Source organism: Lipotes vexillifer, unplaced genomic scaffold (genome assembly GCF_000442215.2).
Source record: "Lipotes vexillifer unplaced genomic scaffold, Lipotes_vexillifer_v1.1 scaffold395, whole genome shotgun sequence".
In the NCBI taxonomy this organism is placed as follows: domain Eukaryota; kingdom Metazoa; phylum Chordata; class Mammalia; order Artiodactyla; family Lipotidae; genus Lipotes; species Lipotes vexillifer.
In genome coordinates this window covers 6,033,856-6,035,988 of record NW_006797390.1, presented here as the reverse complement: position 1 = coordinate 6,035,988, position 2,133 = coordinate 6,033,856, and the positions used below count along the sequence as shown (strand labels likewise).

At 60.4% G+C, this 2,133-nt stretch overlaps 1 protein-coding gene across 1 annotated transcript in view; it reads left to right on the top strand.

The window, feature by feature from the left end:
- The window catches only part of PRMT8 (protein arginine methyltransferase 8), an 81,832-nt gene extending 80,098 nt beyond the window's left edge, over positions 1 to 1,734 (top strand). Inside the window, exons 10-11 of the mRNA XM_007469450.1 lie at positions 772 to 893; positions 1,651 to 1,734. Coding sequence (XP_007469512.1) covers positions 772 to 893; positions 1,651 to 1,734 — 206 coding nt within the window. The remainder of the gene's footprint in view (positions 1 to 771; positions 894 to 1,650) is intronic.
- The last annotated feature ends 399 nt before the right edge of the window (positions 1,735 to 2,133 follow it).

The window sequence follows — 2,133 nt, the reverse complement described above, 5'->3', positions numbered from 1 at the left end:
GAGGGAAGAGCGTCCCAAGGACGGCTGCTGCTGAGGAAGGGGGCCCATAAGACAGGACCCCTCATCTAGTTGTGGAATTTGTAGTGTGCCCAGAGGGATGGATGGGATTTCGTGGCAAACACAGGGGAGGGGAGGTGCAAGCATCAGTCACTGTGGCTTTGGACCGTGCATGAGGTGTGAGCTGTGGATCAGCGTTGGGTCCGTGGGATGAGAATCTTCCCCTATTTCTATTCATCCAGGTAGGAAGGCACGGCTGAAACCCCAGGGCAGGCCTGGGCCAAGGGAACTAGGATTGGTTTTAGGACAGAGAGGCAGGCCGGGAAAGCTATTTGTAGGACTGGGGTATCAGTGGAATTGGCGAAACTGGCTTAGCCGTGGCGTTGGCATGAACGGTGTCATTTAAGCGGAGACAGGATGGCACCACCCTCCAAATCTCTCCCCTCCAATGTCTGAAAGTCTTCACTCTGTTGAACTAATGAAAACCAGTAGCATTTTGAGATTCGCTGTTAATGCCGCCCCTTGTATGGCTTCGTAATATCAGCTTGTTTCTCTTCTGATCCCCAGCCAAGACCCGCAGTCCCGAGGGGGTGGGGCCTTGACCCCGGGAGGAGTCCCTGGGCTGAGCAGGGCGTCCTGCGGGCTTGGAGCAGGCGCAGGGGCTGGGTGCCTGGCCCAGTGAGAGTGCTTTTGCTGCGGTGTTCAGTGCGTCGTCCGCGCGGGGTCCCGGCCCCTCTGAGACGCCTTCTCTAACTCTTCCTTGTCATCCTTCAGCCCCCGACGCCCCCTACACCCACTGGAAGCAGACTGTCTTCTACTTGGAAGACTGCCTCACTGTCCGGAGGGGCGAGGAGATCTACGGGACCATATCCATGAAGCCAAACGCCAAAAACGTGGTGAGTGCTGAGGCAGCCTCTGTGAGGCCGGGGTCAGAGAGGAGGAGGGACCCCGGGGGCCGGCTTCCGGGGAGCTGCCAGGACCCGCTTGCCCCGGGGGGCGCCTGGCTGCCTTGTGCACAACCGGAAAAGCGGCAGGGGAAGCGGTAGGAAGGCGGGTTTGGATGTGATGGCCTGCTTCAAGGACTCCAGCCTGGACCCCGTAAGACTGGGGAACTGGAGCCTTTCTGTAGGACACCCCGGACACCCTCCCAGCCTTGAGGACAGCTTCCCGCCCTTGGTGGGAGGTGTTTTGAGAACAGAGGCTGTGGCCGTGGACTCTGCCTCATTTGGGACCAGCTGAGCCAGGAAAGAACAGTGTGTGGTGGCTTGGAAGACCAGGTTCGCATTCCTCAGGCTGGCCTGGGGGGCTGGAGGCCGTGTGATTCTTTCTGAGGCCCCTGGGGTGCGGGCACGTGCCGGGCAGGCGCGGAGGGTGCGCCGAGGCGAGGCTTCCGCCCTGGGAGACTCAACCGCCCCACTTCTCCCGGGAGGAAACATCTCTGTATTCTAACAGGAAGGGCTTGGGTTAGAAATCAAAGGCCTCCCCGTGAGGGTAACGAGGCACCGGAAGAGGCTCCCGAGGACTGTTGGTGGGGAGTGGAGCCCTGAGCTGGAAAACCCTAGCGGCGCAGATGCGCCCGGCCCTCTGCCTGCGGGGAGGGGGGCGGTCCCCGCCTCCTTCTGCGCTGATGCCCTGGCCCCTCCTTCTTTGCAGCGAGACCTCGATTTCACAGTAGACTTGGATTTTAAGGGACAGCTGTGCGAAACATCCGTATCTAATTACTACAAAATGCGTTAGCACACGTGGGAGGCTGCAGAGAGCGAGCGAGCACGGAAACTCACCTCCGTCTGAGGCGCCGTCACAAGGGACCCTGTTTGCAGGACTACACGCTCCAAACCGGGGTCTGACACACTGCCCTTGAGACTGGTGAACTCAGCCGGCCTCCTGAGGGCCCTGCCACTGGACAGAGGGCCTCCAGCTTCTCGGCTCTGCTCTGGGGGCCCTTCTCAGAGGCTCTGTCGTCCCGACAGAGAGGCACGGCCAGCGCGGCAGCCGGGCCCCGATGGAGGAGTCCACGCGTGTCCCCATCGTCCTCCTTAACCGTGACTCTCGGATCTCCAAGTTTTGCATGCTGCAGGCATCTAGGACAGATTTGCTTCACTAGACCCTGGAGACTAGCGTCTTTGATAGCATAAG